The sequence below is a fragment of the Phoenix dactylifera genome, chromosome 3, assembly GCF_051530095.1.
Source record: "Phoenix dactylifera cultivar Ajwa chromosome 3, Ajwa_hap1_PhDact_Kaust_v1.1, whole genome shotgun sequence".
Classification (NCBI taxonomy): Eukaryota; Viridiplantae; Streptophyta; class Magnoliopsida; order Arecales; family Arecaceae; genus Phoenix; species Phoenix dactylifera.
Genome location: NC_143192.1, coordinates 50,351,298 through 50,368,996, shown reverse-complemented (window position 1 = coordinate 50,368,996; position 17,699 = coordinate 50,351,298). Strand labels below are relative to the sequence as shown.

Here is a 17,699-nt window from a genome sequence, read left to right as displayed (position 1 = left end):
TGCCAGAAAACAATGTGTTTATCAAAACATATTCATCCGATTGTACATGCATTGATAAAGCATGAAAGCTTACAACTAGTATGAGTGAGAAAAAAAAGAGACCAACCACTGACACCATTGGTAGAATATGAAGCATAAACAGCCACAGGTAATATGAAGCATTGAATTTTCACTTGCATCTCTAATGAAGCTCATACAATGGACTGAGCATTATTCTTTACTGCATAATGCGGTGTATCAATAAACTTAATTTATCTCCCAGCAGCTAAAGGTATTCCATATGGTAGACTTACTTGAATATACAAGGAATCCCCCACAAATGCTTGCCTCGTTAAAATTTACAGAAATCAATTGGAACTCTGAGAGTTGCTGGTCTGACAGCAACAATGAGAATAATGTATGCCCGCCAGTAGAAAAACCAGGGGTCCATAAAAAGTACACCTAGAAGTTTGTTTACGAAAATTTTAAATTTTATTTAGTATTCAGGAGACAACTTAGAAAATGAAATGAAGAAAATCAGAGTCTTTTTCTTTTGCTAATAAAAAGTTACACATCAAAAGGAGGGTCCTACAATCAGAAGCCCTCTTCTTTTATTCGCAGTAGTTTCTTTCAAGAGCTTTATTCCCAGTATTTTTAAGAATCGAAGGCCTCTGGTCAAACATCTAAAACCGTTATCTTTTTCTATCCTTCTTTCCTTCTTTCTCTGCTCTGCTCTTTGCTCTCCCAATTTCTCCGTGCAACACTTGGAATTAGAACCACAATAATCTCATGCGCTTTCACAACCAAGGCGGAATCCCACGACGGTACCAACGTCGGCCTGAAGTTAAGTTGTTAACCAACATTTAGAGCCCAAGAAAACAAGGGAAACCATAATCATAAGCACTCAAGCTTTATCTGAAGTTTTTTAACATCCAACTTCATATATCATCATTGGCCAAGCACTCAGGGATGCTTCCAACATTGTTTGCTTTAGTCTTCATCGAGGCCACAACCATGCACCTTAAGAATGCAAAGAAATGAAAATAAGTAGTAATAATAAATAATGATGCTAACGTAGAACACTTCTTTCCATGTCAGAAAACACATTTAACATAGTCTTGCTACAAATAACTTTATTCGTAGCTCTATAAATAATGATGCATCCATCCTGTCTCTCCCAACGTGTGACGATGTATCTCCTCACCTTGTCTTACTTCTACTGGCATATAAACCAGAGTGGTGCTGCATGGGAGAAGCATTCATACCAGAGCATATTTAAAGTGAATAGTGATGGATGCAACTTCACATACAGAACATTAACATAGCCCACGGTCTGCTGCCTAAGGACAAGCAGAGGCCACCACATGGCAGCCATCTGAACGCAAAAATGAGTCACTGGATGCCTGTATATGATTGTCATTTATCTTGCAAGTAAAGACCAAGAGATCAGGTGCCAAAATTCAGCTGTTGGTGTAGCTTTGGACCGGCGAGGGCACGCGTGCACAGTGCAACCCATATTAGCTTTGAGTCAGAAAGAACTGCATTGGCTCGATATCATTGTTTGGGGTCAGAAGAAAGGAGCCCCATTTGTTCTGTAAGATGCTCCATATTCTGTGCACCGTTCCAACCATTCTCTGGCCCCAGCTGAATCTCCTTTGTTTCCTGTATGCTCGACTCGGCCTCTTCCGTCTCTCCTGCTAGAGGACTGGCTGAAAGAAATTGTTCCCAAAATGAATCAATAATGCCCGGAAGCTTTTGATCCTCAGCCAAGATATCGATAATAGTATCCACGGATGGCTTCTCCATCTCAATTGGAATTGCTGCCTCATCCACTCCTGTTGTAAGAGGGTCAATATACACGCTCTCGGGGTCAGGCATTGCAAAGCTCTCACTTGGAATGTCAACACTGTCATTAGGCACAATCCCTTCTAATTCAGGAAAATCAGGAAGATTCATATCTGATGGAGCAATGGAATCTGGAACTGCAGATAAAACATCCATATCTGACAATTTGTTGGTTGCAACCATATCTGTTACACCTCCAGAAGACTGAATCTCAGATACAGCTGAAGACGAGCCAATTGCTGAGAACCCAGAGCTCGCAGGAACATACTGAAACCCTGAATTAGGAGGGACCTCTGCAAGGGTCACTCCAGAATTCCAACTTGAAGAACTACTGTCAAATGCTCCGGGCGATGTAGGGAAATTCTCTAGTAAAAGATTATCAGGGTTGCTAAAAGATTCCAGCCTAGGCTGAGATGAACCCATTTTCAGAATCTGCCTTAGCATTGCCTTGGCTGCTTCATTCATTTGAGGCTGATACTTGATTATCTGGCCATCGAGCGATGATGCCCTATCACCACCCAAACTGCCTTCTTGCTTAGGCAACCTCCGTTTTTTGTTCCCTCCAGCTATGTGTCTGCTGTTATCATTCTGCTGCACCAATTGAGCTAAAAAGCCTGGGCTTTGCATGGCTTTTGCTAAAAATGACATCATTTGTTGCTGGCGCTGTTCCATTCCTTGAAGGCGTTTACCTAAGGTCTGTAACTGATGATCTGTGGTCTGCTGTTGCTGCCTCAGCCTGACCAGTTCCTGCATGAGTACATCCTTGTCCCTCTTCAGCCTCTCAATTTCTTCATCCAACCCAAACTTCCCCACCTCAACACAAGCTGCAACTGAAGCATTCTGTGGCTGAGACTGCTGTGTTTGACTATGAGCATGAGAGGGTTTTCTCCTATTAATGGTCCTCAGCAGATCTTTTCGACCTCTCAAAAATCCCTCGTTAGCAAATTCCCATCGATCAGGATCAACTTTCCTAAAACCCTGCTCAAACAACAGTAACAATCACCAAGTGAAAACAATTAATAGAATTCAGTATGAATGTTCTGTCAAAGAAATAAACAGCTTTACCATGCGCAAAAGACTTAAAAGAAACAAATACAAAAAAGAAAGAATGAAAGAAAGAACAGATAGAACGAGGGAACACTTGCTTGGAGGCTGAATATCAAATAATTAGGAACCAACATCTGACATTGCTAAACCCAGTAACAAGCCAAGAAGAAATTGACTAAGTTGTGGCAAGTTGTTTAAGAACCAGGCCTAATTAAATCCATTTCTCCAAGCATTTCCTTAGAAAACATGCTACAGTGAAGAAATCTTGAAGCTGATGCCTTATCAATATTAAATGGTCATAATAACCATCATGCGAACCTAAGAAGAAAAGTATGATTTGTTTCGCAATCTATGTCATGCAGAATGAACATTTCAAACAGCAAGGCCGCTTCCACAGACAGCTGTTGGTACACAAAATAACGACCAAGTTATGACTAATCCAAAAGATTGTCTCATGTAGTGGACCAGTAGCTGCTAATCATTCATCTATTAAATAGGGAGTACAGCCAATGGCCTTGAATCATCATGACTTGGTAAAAATAAGCAACATTACCAAAGTGAATAATATTAAACCATTGATATTTTATATTGATCATTGACCCATGTTCCATTAGCACATTGCAAATTTTCAATACAATATAAACTGAAATCATAGACTGACATTTAGTTTATGTGATGTGACAAATGGCCCTAAATTTACTTATCTAAGTTCAATTCATTTCCAAAACTTATTTCACCACAAAAATTATTCCTACCCAATTTCTCAGCCAACTTGAGTTCAAACTACTTGAACAAAGCAGGATTTTTCATATTTAACTAGACAAGCTAAAATCTAAAATAAAATTGGTCTCCTCCTTTAAAATTTCCATAACTATTACTGAAACATAAATTCTTTGCTTGTAAATCAAAAGTTCAAAAAATGTAAAATTCTTGACCAATGTCAGAAGAAAGGTTGACACAAGTAAATATATGACCAACTTAAAAGATAAATGGTTCATTCCCACAATCTTCCCCCGAAAGAAAAGTACATTCCATCATCAAGTTCAGTCAGGGACCACTACATGATACATTAGTGATTGAAAAATGGACATTTGCAGCCGAATCACAAACTAGAGGTTTTAACTAAAGAATATTAGCCTCTGTGCTATTCCTGTAAAACTGAGTTTCATTTTGGATTAGGTTCCTTATCAGGACACGTCTCAAATCCAACTAAATTTATGTTTAGACTTTAGAGAGCTACCAGATGGATTGGAGATACCATAAGATTTTCATAATAGCCAAGTCTGGTTTTAACATTAGGTTCCTGAACAACTTTTAAAACTTGCCCCAAATCCAACCACATTTGGATTTATAGAGCTGCTAGATTGATTGGAAGACACCCACTGATGTTCTCTAGCAAAAGAGAGTCGATGAAGACCCTCTCTTGCAATCCAGCCTCTATCTCTTTCCCACTTTACCCACTAAGGAGATGTCAGCTTTCAATGTGTGCAAGTAGATCTAATTTTCTAGGTTTTAAGATACTCTCTTCATGTTAAAGAAATCCAATAAATTTGAGTGCTGTATAATTGTAGCAATATGATAAACAAGCAATTATTTTTGAACTTTGATTTAATCACAAAAAAAGTAGGTTATGCATATATAGGCATATATTTATATTATATCTTTAAGGTACATGCACACTATCAGTTATACATCATGACATATCCAAATACTAAGATTATCTTAAATTAGTCATCTATATGTTTCTCCAAAGATGAAATAAAAGAATTCGTACACATGCTTTACACTGTGAAGTGTAGAAAAATAATAAATTAATAATGATAACCCAAATTTTACTCTGTTGACATAAACAATTGAACAATGAACCATGAAGCCATATTCTTTTACTTTATTCATTAAAATACATAATTACTTTGTCAAAAGATGTAGAATTAACTTAGGTGAAGTTTTTTTTTTTTTTTTTGCTAAAACAGTCGTATCATATAATGCGGGTACGAATACCCCCAATAGAATCGGCAAACAAAAGGTCTCGGAATACACCAGGTATCTCATCCTCTCCAACCCATAGGGCGCCTCCTGAGTGGCGCTACAAATGCCGCCACCTAGTCCGCGGCCCCATTAGCCTCACGATATACATGCACAGCTTGAAATGTGATAGCCTCCCTCACCATCAACCAAATAACACGGAGCAAGGGATGAACTCCTCTATCACTATATGGGCCTCTCCGGACCCAGCTAATCACCGTGGCCGAATCCCCCTCCAAGAGGATGGGAGTCGCCTGCAGCACATGTTGCGCATAACGCAAACCCATCCAAGCCGCCCATAACTCTGCGCCTGGAACCGAGGTGTCGAAGAGCTGACACCCCCTGCTGCCACCACACTCGAAGTCGGGCCCCTGATGACAAAACCGGCCCCTCCCCTCCTACTACCATCCAGGACAGAGCCGTCAAAATTGACCTTGAGGAAACTCGGGGGTGGGGGCTCCAAGAAAATCATGTGAGAAGCTGCCGAAGCAATGTGGGGGCCCTAAATGTCCCGAGCTGTCAAAGGTCAACGATCTAAACCTGCATGGATAGTCTCTGCTGCCTGTGCCCGAGCGCGCTCCATCATGAATCGTGGGGATGGACTACGCTCGCCAAATACCCTAGCGTTCCTGGCCATCAATATATGATAAACTATGCAGGACGCCACAATAGCCACCCGACGCAACTGGGGGGCAGCTGACCAGTGCCGAACTACCTCAAGAAATCGGTCCCTCTGGCTCCAAGTAACCTCCGGGATCCCAGATAGTCTCCATGTCTCCCTCGCCCACACACACTGGAATAGTGCATGGGCAACCGACTCGTCTACCTCACAATCCAGGCATAGTGGGGGGATAGCCACTCCACGCCTGCTCAACACGGAGATCGTCGACAAACGCTTCCAAGCCACCTTCCAGAGGAATAGTGCAACCCTCTGGTGTAGCCCAACCCTCCATACCCAGCCACAATCCAAACCCAGCTCTGACTCCCGCTGAAGAACCCGAGAAACGTCGCCAGTCCTGACTCTGGCTCTGCAAGTGGTGCTCCAAACTTATCTGAACCTGCTGATCCCGGGACAGCAAGGGCCTATACCCGCTCTGCTAGATGCTCCTCAAATAACTGCCCCAATCTGTCATCATCCCACAATGCCTCCCCCGGTCTTAAGAGGTCGCACACCCGTAGCCCCCTCATCACTGATCATCATCGGCCACGTGCTCAATGGAAGTGCATCCACCTATGGATCCTCCATCACGTCAATGCTCCATTCGTCGCCAATCAACCATCTGGAGTGCTCCAAGGCCATGGGCAGGTGCCTCCGAATTGCCTGCCACATAAAGGAAACCCTCCGTCTGCCCACCACCTGTCCGACTGAGCCTGCCCGACCATATCTAGCTATCATGACCCGACTCCAGAATCCCTGCGGCTCCAGAACTACCTGCACGGCCCGCCGCGCCAGTAGTGCCTCGCTAGCAATGACTGCACCCCCAAACCACCCTTGCTCAGTGGCAGACAAACTCTCTCCCAAGCCACAAGATGTATCCCATGGCCCCCTCCAAGGGAGCCCTACAGGAAGCTCCGCATGAGCCGCTCAATCGCCACCAGCACCATCCTCGGCACAACCATAAGATAAATGGGTATCGAACAGAGGACTGACCTGACCAGCGTCAATCTGCCCATCATAGACAATGATGAAGCCCTCCATCCCTCAAGTCTGCTCTGCACCCTCTGCACCAATGCGAAACACTCTGCCACCCGCAGCCTCCACCCTGTAAGTGGAACCCCAAGATAATCCAGCACCCCCTCCTGCTCCTACATCCCCAAGATCGCCCTGATCTCACGCCGCACCCTCCGCTCCGTGCTCGGACTAAAAAATATGGACGCTTATGGAGATTAACTTGCTGCCCGGAAGCCGCACAGTACTCTAACAACACCCTCTGAAGGGCCCTCGCGTCCCTCACCCTCGCCCTAGCAAGCAACAAGCAATCATCTGCAAAAAGTAAGTGAGAAATAGGGGGGCACCAGGGGCTGGGCTGTAGACCGCCAACTCCCGGTCCTCGCAGGCTACATGCAGAGCACGAGAAAGCACATCAGAACAAATGATAAATAAATACGGAGACAGAGGACATCCCTGGCGAAGCTCCATAGTAGCACGAAAAAAAGACGAGGGCGTGCCGTTGACCAAAATGGAGAAACTTGGCCCCTGTACACAAGCCTAGAACCCAATCAATCCAGACCTGATGGAAGCCAAAACTCTCCAGGGCCCGCCTGAGGAAATCCCACCGGATCCGATCATAAGCCCGCTCCATGTCCAGTTTCAGTGCCATTAAACATCGCCTCCTTGGAGCTCGCTGTAAATCTCCCATCATCTTCTGGGCCAGCAGGATGTTATCTAATATACTCCTCCCTCCCACAAAAGCTCCTTGCTCCTAGCTAATAATACTAGGCAACAAATCCTTCATTCTCCCCACCATGAGCCTCGCCACTACCTTATACAAGGTAGTGCATAAACTAATAGGCCTATAGTGACTCGGCTCCGAAGCATCCTGACGCTTCGATATCAATGTAATGTAGGTAGCCTTCCAGTCGTCCGCCATCACAGCCCGACTGAAAAATAGCTGAACTGCCTCCACCACTGCCCTCCCAATAATACCCCAATACCTCTAAAAGAAGGGGAGAAATCCATCCGGTCCAAGGGCCTTATCCTCAGCTAGGGCCCATACCGCCTCCTGCACCTCTCTGTCCGACACTGGCCTAATCAACGCTGCATTATCTGCCTCCTCCACTCTGACTATCGGGCTAAGGAGCTGATCAGTGACGAAAGGCCCCCCATCCTCCGTCCATCTAGAACTGAAGAAGTCAAACAACACCTGTCTCACTGCAGAATCCTCCTCCACCCGTTGGCCCACCCCAACTCCCAGTGATCGAATCATATTCCTTTGCCTTTTGATAACTGTCGATCGATGGAAGAACCTGGTGTTCCGGTCACCCTCCTGGACCCACTGAATTCTCGACTTCTGTCTCCAAAATATCTCCTGCTGGCGCAATAGGGAATGGTGGGAAGCTAAATAGCGTCGTAGATCCACCATATCAGCCCCCTCAAGCTCCCCATCCCGGACCTACCTCCCTTGAAGATCTGCAATCATAGTCTCCACCTCCTCTAATCTCCGGAAGATGTTGCCCACAAACATTCGGTTCCACCTACGAAGCCTGCATTTAGTGAGCTCCAACCTGCGCGATATCCTCTGCATGGCGTCGCCCCGTACCGGCATGCTTCAAGCCTCCCTGACTACCTCCCAAGACTGAGGATATGACAACCACAGCTTCTCAAATCTGAATGGGCTATGATGGCTGGAGCTCGAAGCTATAGAGATCAGAAGAGGATAATGATCAGAGGCAATCCGAGCAAGATGACTGGCCTGATAGGATGGAAATCGCTGAATCCAATCCGGAGATGCAGTGGCCCTGTCAAGCCGCTCCCACACCCTAGCTTGCCCAGACTAATTATTGCACTAGGTAAATCGCAGTCTGGAAAAGCCAAGGTCCACCAGTCCAATAGTAGCCAGAAACTCTCGAAACTCTCTCCTGTCCACTGAGTCAGAATAGGCCCTACCTCCCCTTTTCTCGTTAGGACCTAGAATACAATTAAAGTCTCCAACCACCATAGTTAGCACCCCCTGAGTCAATAGACTAGTCAACTCACCCCAAAGGACTCTCCTCGTCCGGTAGTCAGTGCTAGCATATACCCCACATAGAACTCATAGGGCTTCATTTGGTTCCGATACAACCATCACCACCTGCTGAGAGCAATTACAAAAAACATCTACAAAGGCCATCCCTCGTTTCCACAACATCAAGATACCCCCAGACAAACCTTGGGACTCCACCGCAAAAGATTCCTAGTCAGCAGCCAGATGCCGCTGCACCCGGCGCAACCCATCTTCAGACACCCTTGTTTCACAAAGAAAGCAAATTTCAGGAGAATGAACCTGAACTAACCTCTTGAACGCCGACGAAAAGGAAGGCTTGGCTGCCCCCTACAATTCCAAGCTAGGACCTTCATAATATACCAAATGTAGAGGCTTGGCCTTCACTCCCTGGGCAGACTCCTCCTGATACCTTGGACACCCCACCTTCCTTTGACATCCGTTCTTCTCCCTGGATAGCAGCTCTCAGCAAATTGACCACCTTCCCGTGGAGAGGTGGATCCATACCCTGAATTCCCAGCACCTCCCCTCATCACCACTGAAGGCAATGGGGACCTTGCTGTCTGCATTACGGCTGAGATAGAGGAAGCACGAACAGGAGCCTCCATGTTCCGCTTCACAGAGTTCAAATCCCCCATCCCAGCTGGAATTTTGGACTCCTCCCGCTGTGAGAACTCCACCTTCTCTTCCGGCTCCATGGCCGGACCTTCACCTTCATCTCGCCGGTCACCGACCACAGCTCCATGACCTCCTCCGCTGCCCACTAGTTCCATGTTCCGTGGCTCTCGAGACGAGCGTCCCTGGTCCGAGCAACCACCGGGTTCCCCTTGGTCTGGCCGCATTAAGCCTCCTGGAGAATCGCTCGCCAGACCTCCGCTCTGGCCGACTACCGCTCGTGTCGGTGCCACCGGCACGGTTGGCCCGCTGCACTGCCCATATCCTCGCCGGGAAATTGGGTCTGCCGAGGTCCTTTGCCTTCTTCTGCCGCGACTACCGCCTCTGCCAGCAGTTTCGCTTGCCCGAGAGCCCACGACGACCGCCGGTGACAAGCTCCAGCTCCTGAAGCGCCGACGGTCGCCGGCCAAGGGTGGAGCCCACCCTCCAAGCGCCGTGGGCACCATAGGCAGGGTCACTCCACGATCCACAGGCCCTGAGCCCCCCTGCCTTTTAGTTGGGCTCCTGGCCCGTTTCAGTGGGCCCGGCCCACCTACCCTTTCCGCCAGGCCCGGGTCCGCCAAGTTGGATTAGGCCTCAGCCAACCTGGCCAGCCCACTTCTATCAGCCTCGCGGGTTGGGCTTGAGACCTTAGCCCGGTCCGGTATGCAATGCGGGCCTGGGCCGAGGTCTGTGGGTTGGGTTCCCCCCTGCTCCGAACTCAGTTCCGACTCAGTCCGCGCCTCCAGCATCTTCCCCACGTCCGACGCATCGTTGCCGATCGCCCTGCTCTGCTCCGGCAAGGTACGCCTAGCTATTTTCTTGGGCTTCTGCTATCCCTCCGAATCCGGTGGAGATATGGGGGAACTCGACCCAGCCTTAGCCGGACTCGGCGCCGAGTTTGCTTGGACCGGTCCCCTGTCTGACTCAATGGGGGGCTCAGTCACCGTCTTCCTCCCGGCAACCCTCCTGGTGCCGCCACCCCGATGCATGCTTGCCCGGGATACAGTCATCCACGGTCCGTAGATGGTCCGTTCCCCGTCCCATTGACATTCCGCAGCCTCTTCCTCCGGGGGTACGCCCAACCCGTCGGCCGCCTCCGGCGCTGCCGTCTTCCCCGCTTCATGGAAGCGACACTTGCTGGCCTGATGCCCCATGCGCGCCCAGAGATAGCAAAGGCCCGGCAGATCTTTATAGACAAAGTCCTGCCAAAACCTCCTTTGCCGAACCTCCACAAGCGTACCGGGCACCAATGGCTGAAGCGAATCTACCTCCACCTTTGCCCGAGCAAATCCTAACCGTCGCTGTCCGCTGGAAATGCTATCCAGTTCCATCGATCGCCCAGCAGCCGCAGCTATCGCCAAGATCATCTCCCTGTCCCAGTACTCCAGTGGGAGCCCCGGTAGCCTGACCCAAACCACCGTCCGACTCATAGTATGGACACTCGGAATAAAGTCGGGCATCCACTTCTCCATCGCCAACAACTGACCCGCCACCAGCCACGGGCCAGCCTCCATCACCGCCGCTCGATCCTCTCCCGACTTGAAACGGATCGTCATGAACCCATCCGCCATTGGGAGAGCTTCCACCGGCTGCTTCAGCTTACTCCGACCTCTGAGATCGCGCGCCACCAGCTCAACCGGAACTTGCCTCCCCAGACTCCTGGCAATGACGGCCGTCCCTTCCCACTCTGCCCGTGCCTGATCCACCCGCTCCGCCGGCAACCGCACTACCCGAGGGAAGCAGCGCTCCAATGCAGCCAGTTCCGCCTCGGTAGCCCGATGATAGGGCACCTCTGGGCGTCGCTGGCCCCCCTACGCCACCGCAGACCACCGGGGCATGGTCTCAACCATTCTCGGCATCATAATCCCAGGCGGGCCCCGGACAGTTGCCTCTGGCTCGCAGTCCACTTGAGCAGCCATGGACTGCCCACAAGGTGTTCGGCAAAATGTCCGCCCCTCGCACGAACCTTGATGCAACAAGCCCCCCCCCCCCCCCCCCAAATTGGAGTCCTTTTCAATCTTAGGTGCAAGTATTAAATGAAGTAACTTTTGAAGATAAAAATGGTCATAAAGAATACTAAGAACTTCAATGCAATTATTTTAGTTTCTTTCTTTAAAAAATATATAAGCATAATCACACAATTCTCTGAATTAATGAAAAAACTCATGAATTATTCGGATTTGGCAAGCCTGATGAATTGTTCTGTGAATTATTAGATTATTTGCAAACATATCACAGACTAAAATGTGAAATTCATTGAAACTGCAATCTATTCATGAATCAGCGAATAAATCAGCTGTGCTAGCAAAAACAATTCCATGTGCTTTGAAGCAGTGAAAACTGAAAAGTGAATACAGACCATGGTATGGGATTGAGGTATTCCACTGCTTTTTGAGATCTTATAGATATTAATTTTTTTTCAAAATAGAAAGAGAGACCAAAAGTCATCCCGTGTCCTTCTCTCTCTCCTTTCTTCTTCTCCTCCAATCTCCATTATTCCTCTTTTCCTCTGCTTCTCATCCTCCCAGGTCCCATGCACCTATTCCAATACCACTTTCTCCTCTCCACTTCTCTGCTATTATTGTTCTACTTCTTTTCTTGTCAACCTGCCTCCCACGAATCAAAGGCATACATAAGCTTATTCCTTTTATCACTTATACCACCAAGATTCGCCAATGAAGACTGAAGAGCAGGATCCATGGTATTTCTTTTATATATATGCATCTATTTACAAATATTTTTACATTCTTTTAACATCTCAAACATTTTCAGGATTTTTCCCAAATTCTGAATTTTATGAGCTTGCCAAATTATTCCCAAAACCAAACATGTGATATGTCTATAAATACTGTGTTTTTGTTCAAAAGAGTATACTTTTTCGCAAACCACACACCAGCAAAAAAAAAAAAGGAAAAAAGAAAAAACAATGGAATCCTAGCTTGACCCATGGATCAGTAGACCTCATGGCTACTATGATTATAAATTTCATTAACAATCAGCTCTTCGCACAACAAAACTGGTAGGGTCTTAAAAAAAGTAAAGAAAGGAATAAGGAAAAAAAATTCCCTCCTTTTGGTCAAAGAAACAATGACTGAATAAACCTGTAAAAACTAAGAGGAACCAAGAAAAAAATCTACTAAAAGATAATATTAATAGTTCGCTGATTATCATTGAAGAAAAGGTATTACCAGGGGAAAAATATAAAAAAAGAAAAGGGAAACTCATCCATTCACTCAAGCAAGTATGATGCCAGCCATATCAAATGGAGCAAGACATATTAAAACAATCTTAACCACAGGCCTTCACTAGATAACTTATATTTGGTATCACATAAAGCCTAGGGCATATTCTTCAACATATTCTATAGCCTCCAAAACTAACTCCTCGTGAAGTTTCAAACTCTTCATCCCACTTTCATGGCTCCAAGCAAAAGCACTAATGCAATACAAGTCAATAGGGCACCACCACCATGTGTCGTTCCTGAAGTAGATTTTCCTTAAAACATTTTTTGATAACATATTTAATTTCTCAGACAAATAACTAAAAGTTGTCCATCATCCAGAAAAAATGTCAACGCCTGAGAATATTTCAATCCACTTTATAGTACTAGTGTTTTTCTCTCCCCTTTCCATTTTTTCTTTTTTAATTATTTTCCTCCTTTTATCTCACTCTATTTTATATCCTTTCTTTTTTCTCAATGAAAGTGGTTAGGTTCTGCATAATCTTTTCTCAGAAAAAAAACAGAAAAAAGAAAAAATATATAGAAAGTAATTTACTGATTCAAGCCTTATAAAGACAACATTTGTATGAGATGTGTCACTTCACTAATAAATTTAACATGTCGATGATTATTTGAAATGTTGGATCTAAGTGATCAGATACTTAAGACAGTCTAAAAACTCATTATTTTCTAAAACTGGTGGTGGTAGTCAAGGATTATTCCGGGCAATCAAGATTTTTCATATGAATTTTGATGAAGTGAAAGTAGATGAAGCTAGCTATTTTAAATTAAGGACTTTCAACAGCATGACCAGGATGAATAATGATAAAGTGTTCATTGTGCATTCCTTTTGCATCATAGTGATAGATGGGCGTACTTGTCCTGGTTTTAAAAAAAACTGTTTGCAATCAAAGTGCTTGGTATAGGTTCCAGGCATTCTGTTAGTCTTTACAAGTGTCGATCTTACAAAACATTATCCAGATTGTAGAACTTTTGTTCATTTGTCCTACAATTGCATGTCTAGGATGCTTCATAGCATTAAGCAGCTCTATCCAAAAACACAAAAAAGGATCTCATCGAGTAGATATCCTTAAAAAGGTTATCTGATGTCGTGCAAACATTTGTTGCATTCATAGTTGGGTTAGAATAAAGTGTTAAAAAGATCTTTAAAAGAGGTAGTGATGTGGATAACTTCTGTTCTTGTTGTTGGCGTGGTATTTGTCCTTTCATAAATTGTTTGTACATTGTGGCTTGTAGTACTGCAGAAACAGCACTGAGTACCTTTCCAGAACTTGTTTCCTCTTTCTCTCTCTTATATATCCAGACATGAGATATGAAAATACCTACATAGGAGATTTCAGGCAACACAAGGCACTTTGGGAAAAAGAATGGGAAAGGAACTTAAGGATTAAAAGAAATGAAAGAACAAAGAGGATATGAAAAAGAAGAAGTGGGCATAAGCAGGGATAGTCATGAGGTTGGCTAAGAAGGGCAATTAAAAAGCTCAAGAATGATAATTAAAAATCAATGTGTTGTCTGTCGATAATTTTCCAGTAATAGCTTCTAGACAAATTATGAACCATTAAAAAAGTTTCATCCACTCATATAAACTAAAACTAATCTAGCTTGACTCTTCTTAATGTGCTACACAATGACCACTCAAATGAGAGGGTGTGATTGCCACTATAAAATGGGACAAGGTCACCACCCTACATACAAGAAATCTACCAGCACCTACTTGGAATAAAAACATAACAAGCCTTTCAATAACCAAGAAGAGAGTTCTAATTACATGCAATTACATGCTTATTTTTTCATGGTTGTACAAGTTTGTCTAAATTTCTACCTTTTGGTTAAATATTCAAAATTTCTCATGCTCTCGAAGAATCTAGTAAAATGTATTCCTAAATTTTACAATTTTTCTCCAACAATGGTTCCCTAAATACCAACTTATGAAAAGAATCCATCCCAGATAATGTTGTATTCATATTTCTATTGTTCAAATATACGAGGAAATGCTTATAGTTCTTCCGATTTTGCAGGGGGTCAAGGCAGTTCTCATTCCATAGGTAGGAGAGGAAATGCTTATAGTTCTTCCGATTTTGCAGGGGGTCAAGGCAGTTCTCATTCCATAGGTAGGAGAACTTCAGGAATTTAATTAAAACTCTCATTAGATGTTCTAGATCTGATTTTAGAACAGAAGAAAATGCACATATCCTCCTGAAAAGAAATAAAGGAAAAGATGGCGATGTTAATGGTTATGTAATATTGGTTGGAGTGGAACTACCAAGTTTCATCAGATCAGAATATCATTTAAAGTAAATCACATTATTTGGGGACCTTTGAATGTATCATTTTGGCAGTTTTCAATGTAACAATCATATTTTTTTAAAGAAAAAAAAAATTGTTTGATTTGGCCACATAAATTTCCAAAACCGACCAATGTTTTGGATAAGTTTCAGAGAAGATCCAGACTTTTCATTTTCGTTTTCATGTTCCTAATGGAACTTCACACCATGATATAGACAAATCACAACCAAGGACAGATGCAAGGAGAAAAAAAAAAGAATGAAGTAGACACAGAAAATGAAAGAAGGGGAATGAACATGGGACTTGTTTTTCATTTTTTTCTCTTTGAAAAAAATCATCTAACACCAATATAGAAGCTCATTGACTATGCAAAGTCAATTTTACTGTTTCTGGTGGTATTTCACTCAAGAGAATGGTAATGATAGTTCAATTATTTTATTATTTTATGTGATGCTAGTATAAATTAAAAAATTAGTACATGAAACAAGATATGTAAGATTTCAAATAAACAATGAAAGAGAAGAAAGCCCCTATCGTCTGTTGATTGTTCTATAATTAACTCTTGTTAACTGCTAGACGGATAATTTAAATTTGCAGAACTTTACTGACCTGGTATAACTGCAAAAATAACAGGCTAAGCTTCATGATTGCAAGATGACATGGCTATTTTGCATGAATAACATGACCGAGGCACAAAGACCTTGGAGGAGCAAACTAACAATATGTTCAATTGTCTTGGAGATGAAACAAGGAGATTATATGAGCAACCGAACAACTGGAAATACTGCAGTAGAACTGGCTAGTTACAAACATCAAAGTGCTAATATCATTGAAGAATGACTGCTTCAGTCACATTTTATGTGAAACAGAAAAACAAATTTATGTAAGTTTTATGTTTTTTACGTTAATCAGTGTAATTTGGATTTACTGAGAACCAGATGTAGAGTGGTAAGAAGATGTTATGGTTGGTCTAGCATTACTTAGAAGCAATAGCTTTAAATTTAAGTTGAATAAGAAAAATCAAGTTTTAATCTTAGTAAGAGTCTAGGTTATATTTAAGCAATAATATTGCTCGTTGGTTGGTCATAGGTTAATTTATAAATCCTTAGTATAAAAGTTAGAAGTATTGAATCAATGAAATATGATCGAAAGATATTTAGACGTGCCACTATGCTACCCGATCGACTCAGTCAGGAGGGCAATATCTATCCTTCCAACATAGTCAGACAAAAAGGGGCATGAAGAGCAAATAGGCAGCTGTTTAGCACACCAAAAAAGGAAAAAAAAAGGCACATGCAACCCTATGAAGAGTGTGGAGGAGCCAATTTATTCAGATTCAGAGACCAGAAGCAGCAACGATGATAGTTCTAGTGGTCATAAATCTGCTGTCCAGAAAGAATGAAAAATATAAGACCACCGTTTCTAAGATACGATCTGATAGAGCCCGTGAGAATACGATTGTATACAAAAGACATGCTCTTCAAGGTCATTCAAGAGGACACGATGCAGCTACAAATGACCTCACTTATGGAATAGAATCTATAGACGTATTAGGTTCTGAGTCGTATACTAGATCCTATCATCCGCAGCCACAGGCAGCCTATGACTTATAAGAATACAGATATAGATTTGTATGTCTGAAGTATTGTCTTTCAATGACTACTATCCTACACAATTCAAAGTATTTTATGAGTTGGATTTTGCTGCCAGTATATTTGGATGAACTCCTTTACAGTTGTATTATCAAGTTAAAAAACATCTCTTAAAGCCAAAGCTTCAACAAGAGATCCAACCCAGAGCACGTTCCTTATGGGATGAACATACAAGACTCAACACCACTTAGTTAAAAGGGTAGGCTGATGTGTCTCTTGACTATGCTAACGATTTGGATATTTACGAAAAGCATCGCCACTCGACGAAATTTTATATACCGATATTTATGTTATACTTTAAATATATATATCTCACTAATCATTTTATGCTTTGTATTTTTTTTGAAACAATAAAATGCATCATTTAGATTAAACCAAGATCATAGAAATATAAAAACATCAAATTATGCTTAAAATTATTTTTTAAAAAAATTAAAAAAATAATTATTTATTAATTAAATTTGAAAAACTTTAAAAAAAAATGTAAGCGCCAATTCTTAACTTAAAAAAAAGAAAAGTGTGCCGGTTCAAAGCCGGTAAGTCCAAGCATATTGTGCGTCGGTTCGGTACCATACCGGCTCGCTCGCCCACTGATATAGATCCCAATACCGGTTTGACAGATCTTGGATTGAAAAATCCGATAACGCTGAAGCCGCTCACAATCCAAAGAAAGAAGGAAAGAGGAAAGATGGGGGAAGGAGATGGATGATGCGCGTACATAGGTGTTAAGCTGGCGGACGAAGCTGGAGAAATTATTGTGCTTGAAATACTTAGGGAGGAGGTCCCGGGCGAACTCAGGCGTGTTCCACACTACGAAGCTGTTGTTCGCCAGTCCCCACGACACGATCGCGTCCGTAGCCGGGTCGTCCACCATCTCATACGTCTTGCTCAAGAAAGGCGGCGGCATGTTCGCGTTCAGGTTCGGGTTCGCGCTTGTCGCCGCCGCCCCTCCTCCTCCGCCTCCCCCGCCGCCGCCGTCCATCCCTCTTCCAGCCCCCTCCCGTCCCGCAAACCTCACGGCGATCGAGTCGCGCCCCTCCGATCTTAGAAGAAACGACCAAAATTAGGGTTTTTTAGGAAACGAAATCGATCTCGGAGAACGAAAACGGAGAGGGAGTTGGGGCCGATGAGGAGGGGAGGAGCGATTCGAGGGTTTCTTGAAAGATTTCTGCATTGGTACCGGCGCTCAGAAAAAAGAGTTTAAAAACAGGGAAGGGTATAAAAAAGGTGCCGCCTCTAGGATAAAACGACGGCGTCGGGTTT

The 17,699-nt window shown here is 43.8% G+C and overlaps 1 protein-coding gene across 1 annotated transcript; it reads right to left on the bottom strand.

Moving 5' to 3' along the window:
• Positions 1 to 1,017: 1,017 nt before the first annotated feature.
• Positions 1,018 to 17,682, bottom strand: HSF3 (heat shock factor 3). Its single transcript, XM_008801879.6, has 2 exons — positions 17,155 to 17,682; positions 1,018 to 2,802 (listed from the first exon to the last, which is right to left on the bottom strand). Exons 1-2 carry the CDS (start codon positions 17,416 to 17,418, stop codon positions 1,534 to 1,536), a joined length of 1,533 nt encoding a protein of 510 aa, XP_008800101.4. The 5' UTR covers positions 17,419 to 17,682; the 3' UTR covers positions 1,018 to 1,533.
• Positions 17,683 to 17,699: the final 17 nt, after the last annotated feature.

Bases quoted from the DNA above. Each gene is read 5' to 3' on its own strand.
- HSF3 (XM_008801879.6), bottom strand. From the start codon at position 17,418: ATGGACGGCGGCGGCGGGGGAGGCGGAGGAGGAGGGGCGGCGGCGACA. The intron at 2,803-17,154 runs GTACGCGCATCA...TTGTTTGAGCAG, and splicing joins TCCGCCAGCTTAACACCTAT to GGTTTTAGGAAAGTTGATCC.